The sequence below is a fragment of the Heterocephalus glaber genome, unplaced genomic scaffold (assembly GCF_053883595.1).
Source record: "Heterocephalus glaber isolate CG9 unplaced genomic scaffold, H.glaber_assembly_v1.0 deba00001460, whole genome shotgun sequence".
Taxonomy (NCBI): Eukaryota; Metazoa; Chordata; class Mammalia; order Rodentia; family Bathyergidae; genus Heterocephalus; species Heterocephalus glaber.
This window is the reverse complement of record NW_028258307.1, coordinates 681,261-705,897: the sequence shown is the minus strand read 5'-3', so window position 1 is coordinate 705,897 and position 24,637 is coordinate 681,261. Positions and strand designations below refer to the sequence as shown.

General features: G+C 50.2%; 1 protein-coding gene across 3 annotated transcripts; it reads left to right on the top strand.

Moving 5' to 3' along the window:
• The first annotated feature begins 181 nt into the window (after nucleotides 1-181).
• Nucleotides 182-23,756, top strand: Fdft1 (farnesyl-diphosphate farnesyltransferase 1). Of its 3 annotated transcripts, XM_004848461.3 has the most exons (8): nucleotides 213-443; nucleotides 7,024-7,121; nucleotides 7,809-7,992; nucleotides 11,088-11,216; nucleotides 14,748-14,939; nucleotides 17,248-17,424; nucleotides 18,781-18,933; nucleotides 23,229-23,756. In XM_004848461.3, exons 1-8 carry the CDS (start codon nucleotides 345-347, stop codon nucleotides 23,448-23,450), a joined length of 1,254 nt encoding a protein of 417 aa, XP_004848518.1. In that variant the 5' UTR covers nucleotides 213-344; the 3' UTR covers nucleotides 23,451-23,756. The 3 variants fall into 3 exon arrangements, with proteins under 3 accessions (XP_012928861.1, XP_004848518.1, XP_004848517.1); XM_013073407.3 differs by lacking the exon at nucleotides 18,781-18,933 and having other exon boundaries at nucleotides 182-443; XM_004848460.4 differs by lacking the exon at nucleotides 213-443 and having other exon boundaries at nucleotides 6,694-7,121.
• Nucleotides 23,757-24,637: the final 881 nt, after the last annotated feature.

The window sequence follows — 24,637 nt, the reverse complement described above, 5'->3', positions numbered from 1 at the left end:
TTGCCAACCTCTTTCTAGCCCTCCAATGAGTTTCTAGGGTGTGGTCATCACGCCAGACACTCTCGCTGCCGATTGGCCGGCGTCTTCCTGGTGCGAGCGGTTCTGGCCAATCAACGCCTGTCAGTCCACGGCGCGAGCCAGAGGTAAAGGCGAGAGCGCCGGCAGGCCGTTGGGGAGGGCGGAAAGTGGGCGGGGCGCCGCCGAGCCGAGCCCGCCCTCCCGCTCGCCCCGCCCACTGGCCCATCTCCCCGGCGTCTCCTCCCGGCGGGCTTCCCCGATAGCTGCCGGAGATCCGGGAGCGAGCACCGAGGCCGCCGCCGCCGCCGCAGCCGCCGCCCGGCAGGATGGAGTTCGTGAAGTGCCTGGGCCATCCCGAGGAGTTCTACAATCTGCTGCGCTTCCGGATCGGGGGCCGGTGGAAAGTGATGCCCAGGATGGACCAGGTAGGCCGAGCATCTCTGCATCCCGGCGGCGGGAGGCTGCGCGGCCGGGCGCTCACGCCGGGGACTGCGGCCCCCCGACGGCCCCCGTCTCCGGTCTGCCATGGTGTCTGCCCGACCCCGCGCGGCTTCCCCTTCTTTGCGGCGCCGGCGTCTGTGCTGCCTGCGCAGCCTCCCAGCCCGGGCGCGCCGGGTCGGTCCTCGGGGCCGGTGTCATCCGGGGCCTTTCCAGAGTGAAATCCCCCCGTTTCCCGCACCTGTTCGGGGCGCCCCCGCCTCCCTGCGCGCGGCGATGGCACCTCAGGCTTGCCCCGGGGCCTGGCGCTGCTCCAGGCCGGCGCGTGGCTTGGTTTACTTTTCATCCGCCTGGTACTTGTAGCCTTCATGAAACGAGCGCTTCTGAAGATGTGCATTCCGGCAAAGAAAGCATCAATTTTTGCAGCAATAGACGGACGCCTTTGGTCCGATCAGTGCATTACATGCAAACCCCCTCCCCATTGAAATGCGGCAGTCAGATAATGTACTTTAAATGTATTCTTAGTTACTTTTCTTTATTAAAACCCTATGATTTTCACCAGAAAAAAATGTGTTTCCTCTTTTCTCCTAACTCAGCAGCCTTCCCACCTTTCAAGGTCCTGTTCGTGACAGCGCCACCTCTGTTGGTAGCGGACACCTGTTCCCTTGCCAGCGACGCTATTGGGTGGAGGGCAGCGGTGTGATATAAAAGTGTTCTTACTACTGTGAACCTCCCGCGAATGGTTCCGGTAACAGTTTCCCTTTGTGGCAGGCCCGTGTTCATAGATTGTGGGTATTTTTGTATTGTTATTGTGTCCCCAGATTTCAGAGTCTGTATAGCATTCAGGATGTTAATCTATTTGAAAACAAGAAACTTTTTTTTGATGTGATGTATCTTCAGTGCCTCAAAGAGCTTGTTAATTTAATACATGTGACTATGAATTTATGAGTAAAAGTGCCTGAGAGAAGCAGGTTTCAAAAGTATACTTGAAGTATTTTGGAAGAGAACTGTCCAGCTCTGTAGGAATCCTGATGAAAAGTCAAGTGTTACGTGGTCTTTAGTTATTCATCATGTTACTGTTTTCCAGATCTCTTACTGATGTGGTGTCTCGAGGTTTTTTTGGTTTTTTGGTACCAGGGATTGAACTCTGGACCTTGCGCTTGCAAAGCAAGCGGCAGAACCACTGAGCTAAATCCCCAGCCCTTGTTTCTTTTTTTGAGACAGGGTTTTGGTACGGAGTTCAAGTTTGGCCTTGAACTCACTGTGTAGCCCAGGCAGTCTTCCTGCCTCAACCTCCTGAGTGCTGGGATTAAAGGTGTGCACCACCACACCTGGTTTCTCTGGTCTCTCTTTAAAGTCTGGGGTCCATAATCTCACAATACTTCTGGTGTAATCTGCTCACCTCAGAACTTTCAATTTCTTTCTCACAGATGCTGTTATTGCTAACATACTCTTAAGATTCTGTTAACTTCAAAAATGTATTTTTAATTACAAGATATTTCAAACAAATAGAAAAATACTGAAAATAATGTGACAAGCCACTTGATGTGTCTCTGAGATTAAATACTCATTCAGTTTTGTCATATGCATGTCAGTTTTGTTTCCTTAAGAAGTTAAACATCCGGGCCGGGGATTTAGCTCAGTGGTTCCGGCACCTGCCTTGCAAGCGCGAGGTCCTGAGTTCGATTCCCGGTACCCCCCCCCAAAATTAAATAAATAAATAAAAATAAAATTTAAAAAAAAGAAGTTAAACATCCACGTGCAGCTGAGCCCTTGCCCTCGGCCCAGGCCCTCTGCAGCCCTACAGGTCCATGTGGACCTGGACTCATGGTCAGTCCAGCTCGATGTCCTTCCATCCTGGTGCTGCAGACTTTTGAAACCTGTTTATCTTTTGGCTAGAAGGTGTTGTAACAATAATTGGCTAATGTTTATTGACCTCTAATTGTGTGCCAGGGAGATTTTTAAACCCCTGCTGTCTATCTAAACATTTAGCAACCCTTCGAAGAAGGAGCTGTTTTCCCTATTTTATGGACAGGGAAACAGAGAAGTTAGCGAATTGCTTCAGGTGTGGGGGGTGACTTTTGACCCTTGCAGAGGTGCAGTGCGAGCTGCAGATTGTTCGGATCCAGCTAGAAGGGAGCACACACTGTTGCGGTGGGAAGAGCCTGCTCCAAACACACTTACCGTCTAGTGCAGGGCAGCATACAGACACGGCCGAGCCAGGATTGTGACGGAATCCACGTTAGCGGAAGTGTTTCAGAAGGGAAGGATTTTAGAAATGAAGGGAAAAGTGGGTTGTGAGGCATAGGACCTTGCAACAGCTTTAGATTTGGATGACTGGGGTCCTGGAGATTTAGCTCAGTGGTTCTGTCACCTGCCTCCCAAGTGCAAGTACCTGAGTTCAATTCCTGGTACCTCAAAAAAAAAGGTGAGATTTGGATGCCTGGGGAAGTCGTCACTTTGCACAGTGGCACACACCTATAATCCCAGCTACTCAGGAGGCTGAGGTAGGAATATCAAAGGCTGGAGGCCAGCCTGGGCAAGTTAGGGAGACCTGGTCTCAAAATAAAAAGGCCTGGGATAGAGCATCCCTGGGTTCAGTCCTCCACACCACACATACACACACACACACAGACACACATGCACAACAAGCAGAGGGTGATGTGATTGATGAAAACAGTGGTTTTGGAACACCGTTTGGCAGCAGGCAAGCAGGAGGATTTTATCCTGGGAGCTGGAGTGACCGATGCGTAATGATGGTGTCCATAACATATTAGTATTTGCCAGGAACAGGCTAAGTTCTTAAAGTCTGTTATTTCAGTGTGCCAGCCTGTATTACCAACCACCCCAGAACTTGGTGACTTAATTCTAGAGTTCGTTTGAGCCACATGAGTATGCTTAACACTACTACTGAACTGCTGAATGTGGTGAAGTGGTCAATTTTACATTACTTTGAAAAGCTCAACTTAGAGACTTAAAGTAATGGCTGGTGTTTAGTTCACAGTTCTCTGGGTGAGTTGCGTGTGCTCTGGTCTGGGACCCTCCACACAGACACCAAAGACAGCAGACCCCAGTGCTCACACACTCTTCAAACCTGAATCACATCTACTGCTGTCCTTTTGTCCCCCAAAAGTCACAGGGGAGCCCAGACGTGAGGGAGTAGGAGACTTTCCCTTCTGCTGGGAAGGGCCCCACATGCGTGGCCATTTTTGTGACTTACTGTACTCACCAGTCTCGCCCAACAGCAGCCTGAAAGCCAGAGCACATCATCACCCTTTACAGATTAGGAAAGTGTTGCACGGGGTCAGGCAGTGGCTTTCCCTGGGGCCCACAGAGTCGGAGGCAGTGCTGTCTGAGCAGCGTGCCTCCACTGCAGGCTGCTCAGCTGGAAGATCTCGGGTGGCACGGGTCACATCCCAGCTGGTGATGCAACCCTGGCACAGAGGTGCTCTGGAACATCCCGTTCTTCCTCCCCTGCCTCTGTGAGACTGCCCTCCCTTCCCTCCTTCCCTCCCTTCCTTCACAAATATTTCATCACCAGTTGCATGGAGACCTAGCTTTTGTGAGACTTATATTCTAGCTGAAGACAGAAGCAAATAAGACAAATATGAAGCATTTCAGGTCAAGACAAGTACTATAAAGAATAATGGCAGAAAAAAAATAACAGCAGGCAAGAGATCCCAATACCTGAAGTCAGAGGAGGATTACGTCGTAGGGTTGTGATTTAGGGCAAGAGACTCCTTCTTTGTCTTTTTCATCTATAAAATGAGGGTGTTGGAGAAAATGGTAGCACTGGTTACCTGTGGGGTAGGGAGAGAAAGACTTCACAGCATACTCTGTTTTTATAAAGGTGAGACTTGGGCTCTTTTTTCTAGCGCTAGGATTTAATGATCATTGTGGTACAATGGTGTTAGTTTTGTTAGTTGCAGTTTTTCTGATTCCTTCAAAAACCTGTGAGGCATTTTGAAACATAGTTGAGTGTACCACTGTTTAGAGGAGACAAGTAGGAAAATAAATTTCCCTTCATGTAATACTTGTCTTAGTTTCTCAAGTAACAAAACGGAGTGGAAAATGTATGCTTATCAGATACTGAGAGCTGATTATTTCTGTCACAGAAGAATTTGGCTGTAGAAATGAAGGGTTCAGTAAGTGTGATTTACACTGAGTTTTCGGAGCATTATCAGTAAATCAAGGACATTGTGGCACCTGAAGTTATGTGACAGCACTCAGAGGCAACAGGAGGGAATAAGCAGCCTTTTATAATCAGGAAGGTCTGTCTTTTATCAACCCTCAACCCTGTTGTTGAGACTAAGGTATCTTAAGTCTGCTTAAGTCTTAACACCTGGCCCAGTAAAAGTGAGTTACCCACATCTTCAGTAACTTCCCTCAACCAGTTTTCCAGCTTCAGTCTGGAAGCCAGTAGTTTTTTAAGAAAGACTTGAAGTCATTTGGCAGCAAACTCTGATTTTAATAGAAACTGAGACTTCCTTTATCCCACTCTATATAAATATGCAAATGTTTTGCTTAAGAAATGTAAATACAGTAATCGATTATGGACTGCACCGCACACTGATCGGACTCTAAATGCATTTTCTCGTCCGTTCTCTTAACCCTAAATATTCTGAATTTTGCTACATGTCTAGCCAAAAGGTTTCTGGTAGACTGTGGCCTATAATACCTTTACTGAGGATTAAAAATTCTGTGTGTATTACACTTGCAATACCTGGTTAGACTGGGTGTGATGGGGCACACTTGGATTCCAGATATGTGAAGGCTGAGGCAGGAGGATGTAGCACAGTTTTCTCTGGGTTCAGTCCCCAGTATCACCGAAACCCCCACACTGTCAGTTGGAGCTGAGGGTGGAAGGTGGAGACACTGGCACTGAAGTAGCAGCTGTTCCCAGTAACACTTTTGTCAAGAGCTGGCCTGCAACTGCACAACAGCTGTTGTGGATTTCTTTTCTTTCCTGTGAAGTCTTGCCTCTACGTTTTCAGAGGGAAGGAGTTGGTGAATTGTTTTAAAGTAGTCTATGAATACATGCACTTACTCATCAAGCCTCTTACCGGGTATTTTTGTGTGCCAGACGCGTATATATATATATATATATGTATATATGTATATGTGTGTATATATGTATATATATGTGTGTGTGTAGGTATATATTTGGTACCGGGAATCAAACTCAGGACCTTTCGCGTTTGAGGCAGGTGAGGTGGCACTGAGCTAAATCCCTGGCCGAACATAAGATGACGAGTAAATATTAGTTTTTACAAATAATTTTTATTATTGGAAATGGAAATCAAATTAAATTCTTGGGATTATGTGATTTAAAAAAATAAACCTTTACTCCTTAGGCAAAATAATATGTGTATCCATGTTAGGAAATCTAGCAAATAGAGCAGAACACAGTTCACCTGGGGCCCACGGTCCACTAACTTTCTGGGATTGCCTACTAGTAGACAGGCCGTATCTACAACCACTTCCCTGTTGTCAGGTATTTCAGATGCTTCCCATTTCTCTGTGTGCTGTGGGGAGGGTGATATGGGAACCGCGCTCTCCTCAGTTCCCTGTGAACCTCAAACTGCTCAAAAAAGGGTTTATACGGGAGCGCAGGGGCGCAAGGCGCGCTCCTTTCTGATGTTGTCCCCCGCAAACGCCCCTGCCCAGCCCGTCGCCGTCCTCGCTGGGTTTCCAGGGAAGAGTAAGGAAGAGCCAGCTTCCCTGGGGTACTAGAGGCGTGGGGGACACCGCGGGGCTGGGAGCCGTTGCCGGTGGTAAACACCGGCGTTATTCAGAGAAACCGCTGCACAAGAGGAGACCCGCGTAGGCCTGGGCGGGGAAGAGGGGAGTTTAGGGGCGCGCCTGGGTGGATGGAAAAAGGGAAGCTTAGGGGAAGGGGGGCTCCGGAACAAAGGGGACCCGGGCCAGAGGGAGGGAAATCACAGGATTCTTGCTGAAGCGGCCTGAAAGATCAAATGCTCAGAATGCGGGGTTCTGGCTAAAATCGGGCGACGCAGGAAACCTGTAAAAACCAGTCAGGCCTAGCTGGGAAGAGCGTTCGTCACAGGGAGGGACAGCAGGCTTCCCTGTAGTGGACGGGTCTCTTCCACAGCCTGTGGGTTCAGGGGAGAAGGCCCTTGACTCGGGGAGGGTTCCGAGCATGGCCCGGGGCGGGGCCTCACCGCGGGGCGGGGCCGGGCGGCCCGGGCCTGTAGGGCTCGGTTCGCGGTCGGGTGCAGGGAGTGCCCCTCGGGCCCCGCGGCGGGCGCCTCCCGGCCCTGCTGGCATCTGCGGAGGAGGGACGCCTGTGGGTCCGCAGTTCCCATGGCCGCGGCTGCCGGCAGCGCCAAGGCCATGTCCCTCTTCAAGCGCACCTTGGTGCTGAGCCCGGTCGCGGCCCCCAGGGCCCCGGGCGCAGGCGGCCCCCCGCGGGGCTGCCCCTCGGCCTCGGCCACCTGGCCCTGCAAAGACTGGTCTCGGCTGCGGAGCCCGCCGGGCCGCCTGCCCCAGCCCCACTCCCACGCCTGCTCCTCCGCGTCTCCCACCGCCGTGTGTCTTTGCCCGCAGGACTCGCTCAGCAGCAGCTTGAAAACTTGCTACAAGTATCTGAATCAGACCAGCCGCAGTTTTGCAGCGGTCATCCAGGCGCTGGACGGGGACATTCGGTGAGTGGCAGGGCCCCGCCTGGGCGAGGGAAATGGCGCGGCGGGGTGGGGTGCGTGCCCGTCCGCCACCCCTGTGTTTACTTTCCTGTCCCTTCCAGGCTCCTGGCCATTACTATTGTCCCTGTGGGCGGGCCTTTCGCAGGAGCAGAGGGGGTGGTGATGTTTACTAACTTTTTTTTTAGTCCTGGCAGCTGAGCTTGCCTCTGTAGGTCAGGCGTTCTCCGTGGCTTCCCTTGGGCTGCTTTTGGTTTCCAGCGTCTTGGTTAGTTCTTTCAAGCTGGCCTTGCAGATGGTGTGAATTTTCATATCTTTCTCCATGCCAGGAGAAATCCTTGTGCCTTTTGACTTCTTTTTCTACTTGCACAATTTTAGTTCATTCCAAACATTTGCCTGTTGATCCACGCAGTTATTCTTCAGTAGTTAGAGGTAGCCCTGGGTACAGTAGTGGCATCCACCTGCTTGGTTTTTAATTTTGTGTTTTATAAACGACATAATTCCATGATCTCATTTAAGAGAGGAAAACTGATGTTAGCTTTGTCAGGGGTGCAAGGCTTGGCTCTCCTTCGTAGTCCTGTAGAGGTAAGGGTGTAGGCAGCTTCAGAAAATGGCCTGGGACAAATTAGATGTCATCTAAAAATAAGACTTTTGGTTGCTTGTTCCAACCATAACAGTTTTTCCTTTTTGCAGCCATGCCGTGTGCGTGTTTTACCTGGTCCTCCGAGCTCTGGACACACTGGAAGATGACATGACCATCAGTGTGGAAAAGAAGGTCCCCCTGCTGCGTAGCTTCCACACCTTCCTTTATGAGCCGGACTGGCGGTACATGGAGAGCAAGGAGAAGCACCGACAAGTGCTGGAGGACTTCCCCACGGTAGTGACTTGTGCTCCCTGTGTGTGTGCTTGGGTGTAGATGGTAGCGTAGCGGTCAGTTGACCCAGACAGCTGTGGAGAAGGGTCATTGGCGGTCAGACTGGAGCTGCACATCTGGGTTGGAATCCCAACTTACAAACTCGTGCCTGTTGGTTAGCCACTCTGTGCCTCAGTTTCTTTGTCTGTAACCTAGGGACACAGTATTGGCTGGCACACAGTGTTGTGAGGTTTAAAAGAGTAGTAAGGCTCTTAGAAGATCAATAGCTACTCTCCTTCCAGCGTGTTGTTTGGAAGTCTGCAGTCTGTCCCCATGGGATGGTGCGTTCACACTGCAGTGTTGGGAAAGGTGGACTCGCAGACTGGCTCGCACAGCTGTGGACTGGATCATGCACCTACTGGCTTGTGCCTGGTAGGGACTGTGAGTTAGGGAGTGATCCTTTAGCGGCTGGGTGAGGACCGGGAAGCAGGGTGATCCTCTGCCACTTAGAGCCGTGTGATCCTTTCACTTTTCCTTGTTCTGTGCCTCACTGTCCTGGTTTGCAAAGTTAGAGTGGTGAGGATTGAACAATCCCATGTATATTAAGTATTTAGAATAATGCCCGGTACAGTCTAGGTATTCTGCAAGTATTGGCTTGCAGGGCAATTCTGTTGGAGTGAAGTAGGTGATAATTAAAGCCTTCAGCTATCAAAGGTTCCTCAGGTTTATGCCATACATGTAACTTTCTAGAATTGATGTGTCTTATCACACAAATAAGTGACCCTTCCATATCTTACAAGTAAAGGATTGATTTAGTAAAGTCATGTGTTCCCTAATTGCCCAAAGAAACTCTTAAGTTTTGGCACAAGAATAGTCCTTGTGCGGCTTTTGCTCTTGAAACAAATGCAATCTATATATCTGAATGAGGAGGGAGCTGGATAGACCGGAGAGTTCGGGTGTTACGGAAGAAGGTTGAGGAAGGGGCAGTGGCTGTTTCAGATTGCTAAGATCATATCTTTAATGCCAGAGCCCGAAATATACTGTAGTATAATGCAGATCAAAAGGCAGAGTGGCTGGGACTGAGGGAGGAATGACAGCTCTGGCTGGGGAAGGTCTGACCAGGGTGCTGGTGGCCCCGGGACACTCGACAGTCAGGTGAAGTGCTGCAAACAGCCACACCGTTTGTAATTGAAGTTTCCCTTCAAAAATGTTATTCTGGGCCGGGGATTTAGCTCAGTGGTTCCAGCGCCTGCCTCGAAAGCACAAGGGCCCGAGTTCGATCCCCGGTACCAAAAACAAAACAAACAAACAAGAAAATCATACAAAAAATGTTATTCTATCTAGATCTAGCCTCCAAAAGCCAAATCAACCAACCAAACCGAAAAACGCACAAGGAATATAATCATTATGTGTGGCAAACGTGTTGGATAAAAATAAAAATTAAGTACACAAAAAAATCTTCACCCAACTACTTTTGACTTGAGTAGATTTATAACAGTTAATCTGACCATGAGATACATGTCTTAGGTATCATAAAAACCTATGACTCAACAAAAAGCAAGATTATGAAAATACGAATGCTAAAATAATTTGGGGCAGATAGCTAGTAATTGTTTTTTTTTTTTTTTGAGATAGAGTCTGTGACGTTTAGGCTGGCCTTGAACTCAGTGTATAGCCCAGGTTGGTCTTGAACTCACAGCAGTCCTTCTGCCTCAGCCTCCTGAGGGCTGGGATTACAGGCATGCACCACCATGCACAGCTGTAGTAAATTTTCAGACCCCATTCCAGTATGTTTATAATACCTAGAGTCCTTTGTACACACCACTGCAATGGAAAATGCTTTGCCCTGGAAAGTTTCACATTTGAATTTTAAGTTGATATTTTCCGAAAGCAGAGCAATTATAAAAGGGAGTAAAAGCTTGAGATAGGAAGGTATATTAGCTTTTTGTTGCTGTGACCAAATCCCTGTGCAAAACAACTGAAAAGAGGAAAGATTTATTTTGGCTCATGGTTTCAGGGGTTCCGGTTCATGATGAGCGTCCCGAGGGTGGAGAGAGTGACTAGCCTGGCTCACGGCCACTCGCTGTGCCCAGAGAAGGAAGTGACTGGGCCAGGCTGGAGTCGCAGCGGCTCCCGCTGTCCCTTGGGTCTCTGGGAAAACAGAGCCCTTCATTGTCCCTTTTTCCTGGGTATTTTTCATTCCGTGTTTTCAACTGCACAGTTGTGTAACACATGCCAGGTGTTGCTGAAGGGAACAGGCCCAGGTCCCAGGTGGAGGTGTTTATGTTGGGTGTCTGTTTGGGGTCCAAGCCCCTTCTGCCCCTCAACAGCCCATCCTCTTATAAATAGAATGGTCTGGCCGAGGAGCTGTGAGGGGAGCAGAGTCCTAGGGAGCGCCCCGGTTCAGATGACCCTGGGCAGCGTGGCCGGTTTGTTTTTCTGCCAGAGGAATCCCGTTTTGGCTTTAATGTGGGGCAGCTGTCCTGGAAGGAACAGATTGGCTTTATGGTCTGGGTTTAACACTTGGTGATCCTCAGAGAACTCGCACTGTCTCAGTCCTCCGAGTCGCCCTCGTGCTCCTCAACCAGCTGGTGCCCTGCACACCCTTGATAAACTCAGGGCCTACTTTCCTGAAGAAGTTTTTCTCATGTTTCTGTAAACCCAGACCAAGAAAATCTCACACATGTGATCTTCAGCAGCACCTGTTCGCTGTTGGCAGTATTGTAAAGCAGCCCTGTTAACCTTTTGTAGCATTTTGAAAATAAGTTTCATGGTGTTTTTATATTGGGCTTTGACAGCCTTTAAACACTTCTTTGAATTAAGATGTTTATGCAGTTGTGTTGAATTTTTTAAACCATCAATACTGCTTGTCTACATCAGAGTTCAGACTTGTAAAGAAGAAAAAATTGGGCAACAGGCCTTAAATCATTTAAGAAACGTGAAGAGTGTGTGGCCTTGGAACAGGGAGGAAGGGTAGCTCTGTGGCGTGAATAGGGGAACTGAAAACGGGAAGTGGATGGCTAGTCTCAAAAGTCGAGCTCTGCAAGGGCACGAGTTTCTGCCTGGTACCATGCAAGGACTCAATTTCCTGTTTGTGTTTTTCACGGTCTCCATTTCAGATCTCCCTGGAATTCCGAAGTTTGGCTGAGAAATACCGAATTGTGATCGCTGACATTTGTCAGAAAATGGGAAGTGGGATGGCAGAGTTTCTGGATAAGCACGTGACCTCCAAGCAGGAGTGGGACAAGGTGAGTGTCCCGTAAGGTGGGCTCTGTGTGTGGTGCTCTAGACAGAGCCGCAGTCCTCTCCGGAACCACAGCGCCAGGACACTGTCCTCCAGTTCCGGTTCTCTGGTTGTAGGACTCATTGGATCAGCTGGGACATTTCTTCCCAAACACACAGTAGCGGCTTGAAGTTTAAAGCTCTGTCAGTGAAATTTTAGTTCTTTTTCTTGGTACCGGGGATTGAATTCAGGACCTCAGGCTTGCAAGACAGGCGCGGGAGAGCTTGCTGTTAAACAGAGTTCAAATACATTCACCTAGTCTCAGAGGTAGAGAATTGAGCTTATAATGTTGTCTCTGATTTGCTATGAAATTTTCCATAAATGACTAAATTATTGTGTGTAATATGGAAATAGTTATGTTTTCTGTTTTCTTCTCTGTGACTGAGTGTGTGTCTGTACCTGCTTTAGTGCCTACCTCATTTCCGTTCCGTGGTTCTTCGTGTCTGTTTGCTTAGAATCAAGGAAGAGCTCACGAGAGCCCAGAGGAACTAATTCTGGCTGCGCAGGTTGTGCTGAGGGGTGAGCACCTCCCTACCACCTCGCTTGCTTTCTCATCCTCTGCGAGGGGAAAGAGACACCGGGGGCTGGCAGTGTAGCTCAGTGCTAGAGCATGAGGCTGGCACGCATGAGGGCCTGGGTTCAAACCCAGCACGATAGTAAAAAAAAAAAAGATAAATGAAAGAATGAATGAGGGGAAGAAAAGGGAAAGAAAGAAGGAAGGAGACCCTTGGGGATGGCTCTGAGTGTCTTTACTCGTTCCCTCTCCATTTGTGCGATTTCTGTTGTCCTAGTCTGTGTTGTGCTGGGTAACAGAGTACCAGAGACTGGGGAATTTACAATGAGAAGAAGTGCGTTTCGCACAGTTTTGGAGGCCGGCAAGGTTCCAGGGGCCAGGGCCTTCCTGCTGTGCCCCACAGGTGCAACACTGGTGACGGTGGGAGAGCAGGAGATGAACTGGACCCACGCCCTCTTACAGTCCGCGTAGAGCCCACCCGCCGACGCATTGTGCTGCGGCTGGCTTCTGGCAGGGCCTTTCAGGGGACACACTCAGGCCATAGCGGGAACAGATGCAGGCGGAGGGGCTGAGCTGTGAGGGGCTCCCCACCCGAGATGGGGGAGCTCCGTCGTCCTCGGGACAGGGTGGCTGGAAAGGGCTGTGAGAGCAGGTGATGCAGCAGGTGTGGTTTGTTCCTGACTATGCTGTATAGGACACGTAGCTGGCAGTGCGGGGCGGGGCCGAGTGCTTGTGTAGATGGGGACCGTGGGGACCAAACATAAGAAGTACAGGGTAGGAGTGTCTGGCTGCCCTTTGCATAGGAACAGTGTTTGTGAGACTTTCTCACCGCCTCTGGTAGCTGAGCCATTGCCAGCACCTAGCGTTTGCCTGTCTGGTACCTCTGACTGGGCTTAGGTTAGACCTCCAGAGAGATTCTGCTATACCTTCTTGAGTCAGTGGGTTTCGGGGTTTGGCCCATTCATCTTCCAAGCCTTAGAACTTGATAGAATGGGCCAGGGATGTGGTAGACTGTTGCCTAACATGTGCAAGGCCCTGAGTTTAATGTGCAGGACTGAAAAACAACAGGGAGGCTGAGGCAGGAGGATTGTTGTTGGAGGCCAGCCAGGGCTACATGGTGAGATCCTGTCTCAAAAACCAAATGAGAAACAAGCCTCAAAAGAAGAAAACACTTGATGGATGCACCTTGGGAACTGCTGCCCACATTAGCAAGCACGTGGTTGGTGCTGGAATATCAGTTTCTGAATTTCAAGACTGGTTATCTGACAGTGCCTCCTGTTTTTGCTGGTTACACCTATTCAGAAAACTTCATTATAGGCTGAATAGAAGTTCCAATCAGATAAAATACAAGATTTTAAGACTTTTTTTCCCCATCAACTTTAGAGGAAGATGTTCTAGACATGCTTCTTCCCAAAGAACTCTCATCCTGAAATATATTTTTTCTTGCCCTGCAGTTATAGCAGTGCTGTGCAGTTTCTAGTAAGTGTTTGTAGATTTCATGTAGGCATCCACAGCTCTCTTCTCTCTACCTAATTCTAGCCAGTCTTCCCCGTTTTAGGTTCTCCCTCTCTCAGAACACTTGACGAGTGCCCTTTCTTGCCATCTCATTGTGGCCCTTGTTGGTGTCTGGCCTTGTGTCACCTTTGGTCGGAGACTGCTCCGTCTCTGTGCCTTTGACCCCTCCTGGTGACCGGCCCCGAATGTGTACCGTGTTACTCTTACTGAATTGCCTAACACGTTCATTTCATGTAAGATGCTGTAGTAAGTTGTTTAGGAACAGTAGTGGCGAACCGTTTAGAGACAAATGGCCAGACTGCAGTTCAAAACCCACTTACTTATCACAAAGTGCCAACATTCCAATTAAACCTGAATGTTAAGGTTTTAGTTTAGAAAGAACAACTCATACATTAACATCTTTTGTCTTAAAAGAAAAATAATGTACGTGCCATAGGTTCCCTACCGCTGTCTTGGAATATCCTTTTCAGGGAGCATAACTGGACAGACTGCTATCAGGGAAAAAAAATCCTTTGCCAGTTATGAATTACATTCTTGGTTGAGAGTTGCATTTACCAAAATCTCTTCTGAGAGAAGAAGCTTTAGCGAAGTTCATCAAAGCCTGACTCTTAGGCTGGAGCATCTGCTTTTGAATCCCCGGTCCCATACTTCTCAAATGAGTGATCTTGGGCAAGTACGTTGACTGCTTTGTCCCTCAGTTTCCTCATCTGTGAACTGGAGCTGATAGTGGTAGGTGCCTCACCAGGTGTCTGGGACTGAACGAGCAGAGTTCGGAACCTGGTGCCTCGACATGGCTCTGCTTCCTTCTTAGGCACCGTGTTTCCCTCAGCCACAGGTTGCTGCTCTGAAAGCTTCATGCTCCAGTAGTTGTGTTTTCAGTCAGATGAGATCTTGCACATTGTTTGGAAACTGCCCTTTTTACAAAAACTAATTTTTGGTACATTTTACATATACATGATGGTCACATTCATCATAGGGAATTTGTATCTGTACATGACATATCTTGATCCCTCCTCAACTCCTCTTCCTCTTATTTACAAAATTTTGTTTTTGTTTTTTTCCTTCTATTTTTTTTCCCTTCTTTCCTTCCCCCTCCCCCTCCCTTGTTCTTCTCATTTAAACATTTTCTACCTATTTCCCAGTATCTGTTATACATTTTGGTCCTTATTTACCCTTTCGGTTTCTTATACCAGAGAAACAGTGCAATATTTAAACATGTGTCTGATTTATTTCACTTAAGAGAATGGTCTCAGGCTGCATCCATTTACCTAGAAATGTCTCCAGTTTATCCTTCTTTATGGCAGAGTAGTACTCCATTGTATAAAACTCCACACCTTCTTTATCCATTCATTGATCGATGGGTGTTTGGGCTGGAAAAACTGCCCTTTTGTGTAGCTAATTATTTCCACCATTTCCATTTCCGTGAAAATGTCATTATTAAAATACTTTTCAAATAATCCTTTACAGTACTGCCACTATGTCGCCGGGCTGGTGGGAATTGGCCTTTCTCGGCTGTTCTCGGCCTCGGAGTTTGAAGACCCCGTGGTTGGTGAAGACACCGAGCGGGCCAACTCCATGGGCCTGTTTCTGCAGAAAACGAACATCATCCGCGATTATCTGGAAGACCAGCAAGAAGGCAGAGAGTTCTGGCCTCAGGAGGTAAGAGATGCGGGTGTTGAGGGAAAGTGGTTTTAGACTCTGCAAACAGATCATGGAGCCCGCAGCTGCGAGTGAGAGACTCCAGTCAGACCCTAGACTGCACTAGGGGCCTTTGGAAGAGGCTGGGGATTCAACCCCTTCGCCTCAGCCTGGCCGCCTCCCCGTGCAGACGCTGCCTGTGTGCACCAGTCTGACCCCGGGCTTCTCGTGGAGGGCTCGGCTCTTAGGCTGCTCGCTGAATCTGTTCCCGCTTGGCTGTCCTGGACTAGGTCTGCCCGGCGCATGCGGACTGGGCCCCCAAGACAAATTCTGTGGCTGGGGGGCAAAGGGGCTGGGGACGCAGCGCAGGGTACAGGGCTTGCCTGGCATGTGTGAGGCCTGGGTGAGTCCTCAGCAACACATACACAGAAGAGAGGAATAATGCTAGACCTAAAACTGCACAACTAGAGATGTCCATGCTAAGGGACAGGAAGGGTTTTTTGCTTTTTTGAAGCAGGGACTCACTGTGTAGCTCAGGCTGTCCTCAGACTTGTGGTGATCCTCCTGCCTCAGCCTCCTAAGTCCTGGGATTATAGGTGTGTACCACCAGGCCTGGTTTAAGAGTTGATCTTTGATTTAATTAAAACATGGACAGTGAAAGGGAGGCCTTCGACATTTATTTTATTCAAAAGAAAAGTTAGAAAACTTTGTGACGATTTCCCACATTTACTGTAGCATTTACCTCTTGTTTGCTATAATATGGTTTCCTAAAATCAAGTGCTTTTAAAGTTAAAAAAAGACAAGTGACAAAGTGGGAGAAAGTATTTGCGCGTTGTACTCCAGCGAAAGGGTTCATATTCCTAATATAAAAAGAACTTTTGAAAGCTAAGAAAAGACCCTCCTCCTCCTCGAGAAGTGGGCAGGGAGGTGAGAGGAGACCACAAGACAGGCAGTGACCCTCAAACACCTGCGCTTGCGGTCAGCCCTTCCCAGGGGGCCGAGCCCACCCTGCAGCCGCCCAGGGGACGTTCCTGGTGCAGGGTGCAGGCACTGAGCCCACCCCACATGCCTTGTGGATGCCACGGGAGCCGTGGGTGTGAGTGAGCAGCAGCCCACCACCCTGACACGTGTGGGGGAAGTGCACTTACAATTAACGCGGGTGGGGCGGCTGAGACACACGGCAGGTCTTCAGCACAGGGTGCCCGGTCAGCATCGATCCAGATGGCTCGGAAACACAGAAAGTGCCTGCGGACTGAGAGCCTGCTAGTGAGGCCTGCGGGGAACGGGCGCTGCTGGCAGGGGTGCTGCTCATCCACTCCCGGCAGTGGCGGAAGGAAGCCTGTCTGGCTTTTCTGAGGAGCCCTGGTATAGGGAACAGCACACGGATCCAGTGACGAGTTCTTGCCGACCCGCACGCTCACAGGAATAATGAGTGTGTTCAACGGCATCACGGGTGCAGTCAGCAAAGCCCAGAATTCGGGAAATGAGGCTAGTTCCTGCAGAGCAGGGTCATAAGTTCGAGTCCAGCCTGTGCAACCTAGAAAAAGCCCGTCTCAAAACATCTTAAAAAGGGGCCTAGGGTATAATGCAGTGCAGAGGCCCTGGGTTCAGTTTTTAAAATATCAAACCTATCATACTGTTGGAATCAGGGATGTTACTTTAGAATGACCCTTTCTTTTTCCGATTATCAGTTATCTAGCATAGTACTTTTTGTTTTTTTGGTACTGGGGATCGAACTCGGGTCCTTGCACTTGTGGGGCAGGTGGCGGCAGCACTGAGCTAAATCCCAGGCCCAGGGATGTTACTTTATTAAAAGTTACTAAGATACAGGGAGGCGATGCTCTTGGGGTGTGGACTCTTGTTTTCCCCAAATGTGCTTGTTTAGCAGCTTGCTTATCAGCATGGACACCGCAGTGTTAATTGTTACTTTGAGGCCTGGCCATCTTGAGAGTGCTGATTTTAGGGCTGGGTTTGTGTCGGGTCTCCTGACTGTCCAGGGGCTCTTTGGTCTGAGGTTGCGGAGGTGTTGAGTGCACGCTGTGCTGCTGGTTGGTGAGGGTTGCCTCCCCAGGGTGTCTTGTGATGCGCCCTTGCGTCGTGGTCCTAAGTGGGTATTGCCTGGATCTTAGATGAAATGGGTCTGGTCGCAGCAAGGAGACGAGCGCAGTAGACAGAGTTCCTGTTTCGATGCTGGAGATCAAACCCAGAGGCTCTGTTGCATGCTAAGAAGCACCACCACTGAGCCACATGCCCAGAAAGATGTCTTAACGTCACCTGTGAATTGTCTGTGTGTGATGCTGACTGTCCTCTCACCCTGGCGTCCGGCCAGGTCTGGGGCAGGTACGTCAAGAAGCTGGGGGACTTTGCTCAGCCGGAGAACATGGACGTGGCCGTGCAGTGCCTCAACGAGCTGATAACCAACACGCTGCACCACATCCCCGACGTAATCACCTACCTGTCCCGGCTCCGGAACCAGAGCGTGTTCAACTTCTGTGCAATCCCACAGGTACGGAAGGCTAAGGGCTCCTCGGGCTCTGGGGGCCAGAGGGCATGGGCTGGATGCAGTCAGTGTTGGCTCCTTAACTGCACGACCTGGGTATTTCTTTGCTGGGCGTGGGCAGCAGTTCCCAACCCTGCCTTTGCCTCCCAGCATCTACTCAGCTCAGCCTCAGGTTCAGTCTGCCCCTTTCCACAGCCCTCCTCCATCTACTCTTTCCCACCAGTTCGTGCTCTAGATTAGCCAGATCCCTATGATCACAGCTAAATCCAGGACCTCAGCCTAGACTTATGGTGAGTGATGGCCAAGCTTGGGTGACGCTGTTACTGTCATTCATTCATTCACTCGCTCAGCTCGGTGTTGAGGAGGAGCCAGGACCTTGTGCACCTAGGCAAGCGCTGCCTATCGCTGAGCGGGGTCCAGCCCGGAAGCTGTGAGCATGAAAATGTCTTCATTAAACACCTAAATTTTCCTGTCCTTTTCTTGTACTCAGAATAACATAACCTGATCCTGGGGCCGGGGATTTAGCTCAGTGGTTCCGCTGCCTGCCTCATAAGCACAAGGTCCTGCGTTCGATCCCTGGTACCAAAAAACCTGATCCTATAGACCTAGCCCCTCAGTGTTCTAGGAGGTGACACCTGCTACTTGTCTTTATCAGTTGTTCCAGTTAGTAACTCAAATAAGTGCAGACAGCCGTAGGATTTAACTGATCTGGAAACTTGGTCTCATCTTGATCTAGTGACTAGCTTTGAACGACAGTTGGAACTAAAATCTGTCTGATTGAAGGCCCATTCTACTCCATAACTTGCCTCTAAGCACAAGAAATTATCCTCCCGTCTGTTATTTTCCTTTCATATTATTATTATTTTTTTTTTTGCAGTACTGGGGCTCGAACTCAGGACCTTGTGTTTGCAAGGCAGGCACAGTGTCACTGAGCTAAATCCCTGGCCCACTCATATTATTTTTAAATAGATAATGATTGTGTTTATTATAGACAAAGAGAAAAAACCTAGAATTGAAAATTCCTTCCAGATATAATTTTGAAATATATTTTTCAAATCTAATAACCCATTGTTGTAGCATTTTATTTAAAAACAAGAAAACTTGTAGCTGAACAACGGAACACTGTAACCCTGCACAGAACCTTGGCTGTGTGGGTCACTGAGAAAGGGAGGAACAGGAAAGGTAAAGACCTTGGTGCTGCCTTTGTGGGTATAGACAGCTGTGTAAGTTAGGTCTCAGCTCTCAGGCATTATACTTTCTAGGAAGGATTCTTACCTTTCCATGATGGCTCGCAGTGCTGTTCATTAGGGTTTTCTTCATGAACTGCAGTGAATTGGTTTCCCCCTCCCTTGTCTTCTGTAGGTCATGGCCATTGCCACCTTGGCTGCCTGTTACAATAATCAACAGGTGTTCAAAGGGGTGGTGAAGATACGCAAGGGCCAGGCAGTGACCCTAATGATGGACGCCACCAACATGCCGGCTGTCAAAGCAATCATATCCCAGTATATGGAGGAGGTGGGTTTTGTGTAACTCCCTGGGCTGTTTGTGGCTGTTTGTGTGATCGAGACAGTGTCACTATTTATCACACCACGCTTGGGCATCAGGGGAGCCTAACAACTCACAGTGCTGGGCCTAAGAAAACAGGAGCTGGTGTCCTTTCGGGGAAAATGTGTGCCTGGGAGCTGAGCTCAGAGCTGCAGAGGCCCTGGCCGGAGGGTGAGTGAAGCGAGGCTACAGGGTGGAGCCTCCTGGAAAATATTTTTTTAAAATTATATTGGGGCTAGAACCCAAGACCTTGTGCATTCTAGGCAAGCGCTCCACCCCTGGGCCACCTCCCCAGCCCCCAGAATCCCATGCTTTGGGTGGGAGCTGCTGCTCGGCTTAGCCTATGTAGCCTGTGTAGCTCACCCAGCGAGTCCTGGAGTGGATTCCGTCACTCTCAGGTCCCCATCGAGAAACCATATAGGAGATTTAGGCAAAGGAGGACCCCAAGTTCCAGTCCCTTCTGTTTTCTTCTGCGAACCTCATTTCAAATGCCAAAGCTGTCGGCAATGCCAGGCTCAAGTCAGATCACCCACTGGGGAGGGTCTCAGATGTGCCTAGCTTTCTTAGTGCTACTGCCCCTGGTCGCGGCAGCGATGGTTCCCAGTGGACGTGACTTGTCTTTTCCCCTTCCCCCGGGGCACCCGGGTAAAGCCTGGGTGGTGCCGCCCAGGTCCAAAGGCCGGATCTTCTCAAGATGGGAGGCTGCGGAGATTATGGAAACACAAAAGTGCCCCCGCCGAGGTCGGCGCTGCTGGGGTTTGTGACTCCCTCCACCTCCCTGTGTACTTGCAGGGATGTGGTTTGTAACAGCGTTTTCACCTGAATAGAATTCTACAGAACCATGATTCTCTCTGATTTCTGTCAGACATGGCACTTCCTCCTTGCCTTCTACCTGACAAGTTTTAGACATTACTATTTCTACCTACAGAGGGTTGAAGAGCAAACCAAATCTTAAAAAACAGCAACAAAGCCCGCTGCAGTTCCTGTAGTAACTACAGTAGTGAAAGTATCCAGCCATTTGTTGGCCACAACATTGCTGCCAGTGACTGGCTCTCCACGTGCCTGGCACTTCCTGTGCGCTTACTGTGTGCCTGGCATAGCAACAGAATAGGTGGGTGCTTACCTGTGTCAAGGAAACCGAGGCCTCCACCTGGTGGTATAGCCGTAATCTGGACAGGTCTGTTCCACTCAGAGCCTGAGCTGTTAACTACAATTCCAGGGGTTCATTTACCCTTTTGCGTCAGGATTGTGCCATTGCAGGCGCGATATTTTCATTTTATGTAAATTAGAAACATGTACTTTGTAGTTCAGAGGTGGTTTTGGTTTTGCATTTTTATTCTGATCACTGACTTTCAGAAACCCATTTTTTAGCTGGCCTTGGTGGTACATGTCTACAATCCTAGTACCCAGGAGGCTGAGGCAGAAAGATCGCCACTATTTCAAGGCCAGGCTGAGCTACATAGCAAAATCTTGTCTCAAAAAACAGTAAAATGTTTTTTAAAATTTATGGGCAAGTCTGTTGTTTATAATTTGGTCAGGGGCAAAGGTGGGCTCCAGCTGAACCGCCTGTTTTGTTAAACAAATTTTGTGTTGGAATTCAACCGTAGCATTTACTTTTCTTCCATGTTTGCTTTTGCAGTCTAAGGGCAAAGTTGAGTAGCTGCATCAGAGGATGCCCCCCAAAACTAAAAATAATTTTTAGCCGTTTAAGAGAAAACCTGCTGGTCTCTGGTCTAGGGCATCAGTTATTTCTTTAGGTGCAGTGGTTCATGGCTATAATAATCTTAGCTGTTTGAGAGGCTGACACAGGGGGATTGCGAGCTCAAGGCCAGCCTGGGCGACTTGGTGAGACTGCTTCACAAAGTGAAAATGACAGGAAGTGTAGCTTTAAAAATAAGGAAAGTTACTGTAGTGAAACTCAAGGTCTTTTCAAGAAAATGTGAATTCTTGAGTTGATTTGGTACAGAAAAATCTCTGAGGATTTATAAGTCCCCAGCATCTGATAATAGTTTGGTGTTTTTTTTTTTTGGTACTGGGGAATCTAACTCAGGACCTTTCAGTTGCAAGGCAGGTTCGGCACCACTGAGCTAAATCCCCGGCCCAGATAGCGGTTTTAATAGCCAGCTAAGGACATTCTGCACGTGCACTGTTAACGAGAGGCTTGTGCAGCAAGTACACAGGCAGGCGGCCCCTGCTGCTGTCCAGATGCTGGCTCTGAACCTACTCCTCGCTGCCCGGCAGTAGGGGAGGCCTGTCCTCCTGTGGGGTCCCGAGCTCTGCTGGCTGCAGTAGGGGAGCCGGAGCCAGAAGTGGCTTCTGGGGACCTCGTGCACCCAGGGCCCGCATGGGGAGGAGGACACTGGCACACACCGCACACCTGAACGAACCAGGAGCAGCTCGGCACTACTCTGGGGTAGAAGCGAGTGTGCTGGCAAACCTCCGTGCCCTCCCTGCTGGAGTGTGTTCCTTGGCCAGGCTGCTGTGCTCTGGCCCTCGGGTCCCTGGCAGTGGGGCGTGGCCACTCGGGGTGCTCTTTGCCGGTACAGACTGGCACCTGGGTGTGCAGGGCCCTTAGAGGGTGCGCTCTGAAGTGATTTATTTAGTGATGCAGTTGCGAAGCCGATGGCTCTTTTGCTGTTGAGATCGCTTTTGACCCGTGTCGTTGGACCGGGTGGCTCTTTCTCTCCTCAGAGCCCTTTCCTGTGCTTCTGTGACACTGTTTCCCATTAGGCTCTGGCCCCTGCCTGTCCTGGGGTCTCTCTGGCTGCTCCTCGTCCTTCTCTCAGTTGCTGCTGTGGCCTCGAGGTCTGGCTTGAGCTTCAGGCTTTCTCACTACGGCTGCTCTGTGTCCCCCGTACCCGCCCCGTGCTGTGGCTTCTTCCTCCACTGCGTCCCAGCTCAGGGCCGGGCCTGAGTGACAGTGCCGTCCATGTAGACATCACATCCCGTCCCTGCGTGCAGCAGTCCCCGTGTCCGTCAGGCACGTGTGGCTGAGGAGCCCGTTCTGAGCCAGGTCCCACAGTCCTTCCCAGGGCACCTCGGGGACGCCCCCAGGCCCCAGCTCCCAGAGGGTGGCCCGCCCCGAGCGCAAGACTGCATACATGGGCCTCTGGCAGACGTGCACCATCCAACTTCAATTGGGGATTTTTTAAATGATAGTATATTCATGCTAAGCAACTTGTGTTTTTTATTTTAGTTGTGTGTGTTGGGAGAAGGGTGGCAAGACTATCCACTGTGTAATAAAAGCTTGGGATAAAAACTTCTTTGAAAAAGGCCTGCTTTGAAGCTGGGCAAGAAGGCACATGCCTGTAATCCTAGCTGCTGAGGCTGAGGCACGAGGGTCTTGAGTTTGAGACCATTCTGAGATACTTCGTCTCTGTCTCCAAACAGTAAAAATAGAGCAGCCTGCTCCTCACCCCGCCTGGTGCCCAGACCCGGCGTGTGTCCTCCTCGCCACAGCCTCTTAGCTGGCTGGTCACTTGGATCCCACATTCCCGGAGGCCTGCCGTGTGCCTGGTTTGGGGCTGAGCGAGAGCTGGGTGGACTCCAGGGTTACGGCAAAAGGCGGGAGGGACAGGTGGGTGTGCAGATGTCAGCCCAGTGGCCTGGCGGGGGTGGCCCAGCTGGGGCACCTCGGTCCCACATGGAGGAGCTCAGGGTGCCCTGGGTGAGAGGGAGGGGCCATGTGGGTCTTCAGGGACAGGTGTGAGAGCTCTGTGCTCACCTTGGGAGCAGGCAACTGGACCTGGGGCTCAAGCAGAGGCGGGGGGCCCTCCAGGTCTGCCTGCGCCTGGCTGCCACCACACTGGCCTGGCTTTTCCAGGATCGCCTCCCTTTCTTTCTCCTTGTCACTCTAGTCAGCCTATTGGACTCACGCTGGCTGCCCTTTCAGTCTCTAAAGCCCACCGAGTTCTCAGAGGGCTTAGAATAGGAAAGAAAGGGTGGCCGGTGCCATCCTTGGATAAAGGTTCTCGAGTCTCCTGTGAACTTGAGCTTCCAGACAAATGCAGGTCGGTGTCCTCCACCTGAACACTGCTGCGGCCTGGCCAGAGGGTTTGGGGACCTGGAGGCCAGTGTGCTTTGGGACTGGGTGGCCTGGGTGGACATCCCTGTGGAGTGGCTTCAGGCAGGTCACTTCCACGGGTTCTGAGCCTCAGTTTCGTTGCTGGTGAGCTGGGCATAAAGTAAGGGGTAACCAGGGAAGTGTTTCTAGACACTGGGTCCTGAACATGTGGCACTTACGTTTTGTCCTCTCCTGTTGACAGATTTACCACAGGATCCCCAGTTCAGACCCATCCTCCCATAAAACGAGGCAGATCATCTCCACGATCAGGACGCAGAATCTCCCCAACTGCCAGCTGCTCTCCCGGAGCCACTACTCCCCCATCTACCTATCCTTCATCATGATCTTGGCCGCCCTGAGCTGGCAGTACCTGAGCGCACTGTCCCAGGTCACAGAGGACTATGTGCAGACCGGGGAGCACTGATCAGGACACCCAGAAGCCGAGGTTCACCTGGACCGGATGAACTTTTGATCCAAGGATGGGGACTGGCTTTTTTTTTCTTCCTACTTTAATCTCTCCAAGAGATTAAAACCATGGACCTTTAGAAAATGAAATGCATTTGCAAAGAATGTGGGGATGAAAGCAGAGGATACCCTGCCCTCAGCGCCTGTGCCTGGGTCTCTGGCCCCTCCTCCCTGGTGTCAGGGCTTCATGTGGGGTTGCGCGTGGGCACCTGGTCTGGTCCTGCAGGATCCTGCTGGAATGATAATTAAATGTGTTTAATTTGAAGCAAGCTTTGAATATTTCACCGGAAAAGGGAGTGCATTTTCCTGTCCCGTTCTGTTTACTCGTCCTTTCCTTTCATTGGGTTTAGTGTGGCAGAGACACGTGTTGGTGGCTGTAGGTTCCGTCTCCATGTTTCCTGAGAACGCACGCTGGTGGGAATAAAGCGGGCATCCTGGCGTCGTCAGAGGGAGCGTGGCTTTCAGAGATGCACGGCGCCGTCTCTGGCCCATTTCAGCAGTGGGACCATCACAACGGCAAAGGCTTTTTCCCTGTACCCAGGGCCTTCATGCTGAGCTACATTTCCCAGCCCTTTTTTTTTTTCATTTTGAGACAGGGTCTTACTAAATTGCTAAGTTGCCCAGGCTGGGCTGGAACTTGGGATCCTCCTGACAAGGCAGCCTGGGGCTAGTGTTCATCCCTTCCCAGCCTCCGCCTAGTTACCTGCCAGGCCGGCCTCTTAGAGCCACCCTGGGGACCAATTGACAAGAACTGAGGGCACTCGAACCGTGGCCGTGCCACCACAGCGGGCGCAGTGCTGAAGTGCACCATGGATAACCTTTCAGCACTCGCTGGATTCACAGATAGGGAAACGGACTTTCTTACTGTGGCCCTGGGGACAACTGGCTCCGTTCGTTGGTTCACCAGAGGTCCAGCCTGGGACAGGTGAGGTGAGCTTGCAGGGAGCTGCTCAGCTGTGAGCCAGGCTCACCCGTGTTTTCCCTTCCAGTTCTTTAAATGGCAGAAATTCATTTGCAATTTCAGAGGAGGGGTTACAGAATGGGTGTGTTGCCTTGGATTTAATTCTCCTAAAGCTCATGGAAGAGGATACACCAAAGCCTCCCAGGACCGACCTGTGTGGCCTGGGGATGTCACCCTGTGGCTTA

What these genes read in the sequence shown, in the direction of transcription:
- Fdft1 (XM_004848460.4), top strand. Translation starts at nt 6,781, where the DNA reads ATGGCCGCGGCTGCCGGCAGCGCCAAGGCCATGTCCCTCTTCAAGCGC. An exon ending in TGCTGGAGGACTTCCCCACG is followed by an intron (nt 7,993 to 11,087) that starts GTAGTGACTTGT and finishes TCTCCATTTCAG; the next exon opens with ATCTCCCTGGAATTCCGAAG. An exon ending in TATCCCAGTATATGGAGGAG is followed by an intron (nt 18,934 to 23,228) that starts GTGGGTTTTGTG and finishes TCCTGTTGACAG; the next exon opens with ATTTACCACAGGATCCCCAG.